General features: G+C 41.0%; 1 protein-coding gene and 3 non-coding genes across 4 annotated transcripts in view; all 4 read right to left on the bottom strand.

The window, feature by feature from the left end:
* The window catches only part of LOC104951077 (arf-GAP with dual PH domain-containing protein 1-like), a gene marked incomplete at its 5' end in the record, with an annotated part of 7,851 nt that overhangs the window by 2,495 nt on the left and 1,546 nt on the right, over nt 1-3,810 (bottom strand). Inside the window, one exon of the mRNA XM_010777718.1 lies at nt 2,529-2,757. Coding sequence (XP_010776020.1) covers nt 2,529-2,757 — 229 coding nt within the window. The remainder of the gene's footprint in view (nt 1-2,528; nt 2,758-3,810) is intronic.
* trnar-ccu (transfer RNA arginine (anticodon CCU)) lies at nt 174-246 on the bottom strand. The gene has a single exon. It is a non-coding gene; the product is annotated as a tRNA-Arg (tRNA).
* On the bottom strand, nt 656-728 carry trnar-ccu (transfer RNA arginine (anticodon CCU)). The gene has a single exon. It is a non-coding gene; the product is annotated as a tRNA-Arg (tRNA).
* On the bottom strand, nt 2,041-2,113 carry trnar-ccu (transfer RNA arginine (anticodon CCU)). The gene has a single exon. It is a non-coding gene; the product is annotated as a tRNA-Arg (tRNA).

The raw sequence follows: 3,810 nt of genomic DNA, 5'->3' as shown, positions 1-3,810 counted from the left end.
ATTGAGTTCTGTTCTGGAGCTAGTTTGATTCCAACTAACTGTGAATATGTTTGCGTTTTATAACCGACCACTGACATGATGTCCTCATGTACATGGTTAACATCTAACATCTTACTTCTCCCAAACACTAATATGAACCCATAGAACTCTTGGTTACAGGCCAAACTGTAAATCACCCCAGATGGGACTCGAACCCACAATCCCTGGCTTAGGAGGCCAGTGCCTTATCCATTAGGCCACTGGGGCTTGACAAATGGACATTTTTACCACTTTTAAAGACATACAGAAGACACAATGTGTTATTAAATGAGATAACAACAGCCTTGGTTATCTTCTGTCTCTTGGGTCGGTTCTGTTTCCTATATAACCCCAGACAAAATGCCAAACTCAAGGCTTTTCAACTGTAAGTGGAAGAAAAAGAGATAAGGTGAGGGCAAATATTTTAGAATCTGACTGTGACTGTCTGAATCCATTCTGCATTGAATTGAGTTCTGCTCCAGTAGAGTGCTGGTGCTGGTTTTATTTCAACCAACTGCAAACCTGTTTGTTTCTTTCCAACCACTTTCAGGATGTCCCCAGTAACATGGTTAACACTAAGCTTCCCAAAGACAAATATGAACCCATAGACCTCTTGGTTACAGGACAAACTGTCAATCACCCCAGATGGGACTTGAACCCACAATCCCTGGCTTAGGAGGCCAGTGCCTTATCCATTGGGCCACTGGGGCACAACAACTACAAATGTGTACCCGTTTCGTACACATACAGCAGACAAAATGTGGTTTTAAATGAGGTAACAATGGCCTCGATTATCTTTCAACCTGTTGTGTCACTTCTGGTTCTTACAAAACCCAAGCCAGAATGCCAAACCCAAGGCTTTTGAACTGTAAGTGGCCGGGAAAAAACATACGGTGAGGGGAAACCTTTTCACACGTGGTTCTTTCTCAATACAGTTTGCACTAAATGTAGTTATTTTGTAGTACTTTGAATCTTTTTGCTTTGTATCATCAACCACTGTCATGATATCCAGAGTTACATAGTTAACATCTAACAAACACTAATATGAATACATAGAGCTCTTGGTTACAGGCCAGAATGCCAATCACCCAGATGGGACTTGAACCCACAATCCCTGGCTTAGGAGGCCAGTGTCTTATCCATTAGGCCACTGGGGCTTGACATATGGACACATTTTTACCACGTTTTTAGACATACAGAAGACACAATGTGTTTTTAAATGAGATAACAATGGCCTTGGTTATCTTTCGACCTCTTGTCTTGGTTCTGTTTCCTACACAACACCAGCCAGAATGCCAAACTCAATGCTTTTTAACTGTAAATGACAGGGAAAGAAATAAGGGGAGGGGACACCTTTCCACATTTGGTACTCTCTCAATACATTTAGCACTGAATTGAGTTCTGTTCCAGTACAGTGCAGTGCCGGTTTCATTTCAACCAACTGTGAATCTTTTTGCTTTTCCAGCAACAACGGTCACAATGTCCTCATTTACATGGTTAACACTAACCTCTAACTCTTCCCAAACTCTAATATGAACCCAACGCCACTTGGTTATAGGCCCAACTGTAAATCATCCCAGATGGGACTTGAGCCCACAATCCCTGGCCACTGGGGCATGAAAAGCATACATTTTTACCACATTTTTAGACATACAGAAGACAGAATGTGTTTTTAAATTAGATAACAACGGCCTTGGTTATCTTCCGTCTCTTGGGTCAGTTCTGTTTCCTACACATCCCCAGACAAAATGCCAAACTCAATGCTTTTGAACTCTAAGTGGCAGAACAAGAGATGAGGTGAGGGGACACCATTCCACATGTGGTTTTCTCTCAATAGAGTTTGCACTGAATTGAGTTCTGTTCTAGTGCTAGTTTGATTCCAACCAACTGTGAATATGTTTGCTTTTTATCACCGACCACTGACATGATGTCCTCATTTACATGGTTAACATCTAACATCTTTCTCTTCCCAAACACTAATATGAACCCATAGACCTCTTGGTTATAGGCCCAGCTGTAAATCACCCCAGATGGGACTCGAACCCACAATCCCTGGCTTAGGAGGCCAGTGCCTTATCCATTGGGCTACTGGGGCTTTACAACATACAACTCCACCAGTTCAGCTCACACACAACCACTTCCAACAACAATGTGTGGGTTTAAATGAGATACAATGGACACATTAGGACAAAACCAAGCTTTAGTGGCTTTTTCATTGTAGTAATTATATGTGTTCGGAAGGTAATTGTTGTTTAACTTTGATACAAACAAGTATCTCGATATATCAGGTGCTACAGGGGGAACACATTTGTCTTCAAATACCATTGAATCCAAGAACATCCTTAATTTTTTCGAGATTAAAGTTTACAAACCAGACTCCACTCCTTCAAACCATTGCTCCACAATGCTACTAGAAAGCAAACACTTCAGAGAGTATCAAATAAAAGTAAAACAGGCTAAATGTTTCCCTTACGGAAAATAACTCCATTCAGTATTCAAATGTCTCTCACCTGCGTATTCCTGCGGCCTCATTGGTCGGTTGATGACCCTCTGGAAGGCCGATATCCAATCGCGCTGTTCGGCCTCGGTCTCGCAGGCGAACAGGAACTTCCTGTCGGGCGTGACGATGGTGATGCCGTGGCTCCAGTGGTGTCCCTGCGTGGAGGAGGGCAGCCCGGAGAGCACCGTGTAGCTGTTCTCCTTACTGCCGATGAACACCTCTCCGCGGGCGTAGGCGTCCTGAGAGACGAGAGTCAACGCTTGTATTGTCATGTGTACATAGATACAGTGTAGATATGTCAATGAAAATCTTAGGTCACAGGCTCCTCTAACAGTGCAACACAATAAAACAGATACAATAGTTAAAATAGTGCAAGGAGAGTCTATATCCTCCTGGGAACAGAGGAACAAAAGTGTCTCCCAATTTTTTTGTATTTTCTTTTCCTACCTATTTAGGGTTAAAAAAACATCTTGCTATTTAGAGAATTCTTTATTTAATTGTAAATGTTACATTATATCAACTGTAGAAGAAGCCAATACCATTTTAGCGTGAAAAGACCGCCATAATTAACAGATAAACGATGTAACATATTATCAGGGTTTGACAGTAACGGTTGCCAGGTTGCCATTGGCAACCATTCAAAAAAATGTCAACCACCTCTTGGCGTTTGGATGCCATCAGTGGCAACCAGTTTTTAAAATAAAGAAATAAGGACAGCAAAAAGCAAAATGTGCACCCCTAAATAGATAAATGTTAATTATTTGTTGTGACCAGTCGGAGCCTGATAGCCTACTAGCACGTGCATTGGTGTGATTACGGAGCCAGAAAGCGATGCACGTTTACTCGCGTACAAGGTGTGCCGTGTGTTTGTTTTACAAAAAATGGCGAAGTAAATTAAGTTGTTTGACTGTGGGGTAAAAAGTTCGGCCAACCCGTCAACATCTCAAACGAATGTTAAAGTGATTCAACTGATAAAGCGCAAGGTGAACCCGAACGAAAAGCAAAGAGGACATTTGTAAAGTCTTGGCAGAGGCGAAATATATATTATATACATTCTGCCCCGTTGTGCATCCACTTCCGGTAAAGGTTCCTTCAAAATAAGAGTCCCGATCTTATTACTACCAAAATAAAAGTGCAAAACGGAACTTTACCATAGGAAAATATTGGCATACAAATATAATCACTTCTATAAAAAGGTAACACATTTTAAATATAGGTAATTTACAGAATTAATAATTAATATCTAATTCTTAACTATGAATGGTTTTCATTTATTTAACATTAGAAATGTA

This window comes from Notothenia coriiceps, unplaced genomic scaffold (assembly GCF_000735185.1).
Source record: "Notothenia coriiceps isolate Sejong01 unplaced genomic scaffold, NC01 NC01_scaffold00018493, whole genome shotgun sequence".
Taxonomy (NCBI): domain Eukaryota; kingdom Metazoa; phylum Chordata; class Actinopteri; order Perciformes; family Nototheniidae; genus Notothenia; species Notothenia coriiceps.
This window is presented reverse-complemented; position numbering and strand designations above follow the sequence as displayed.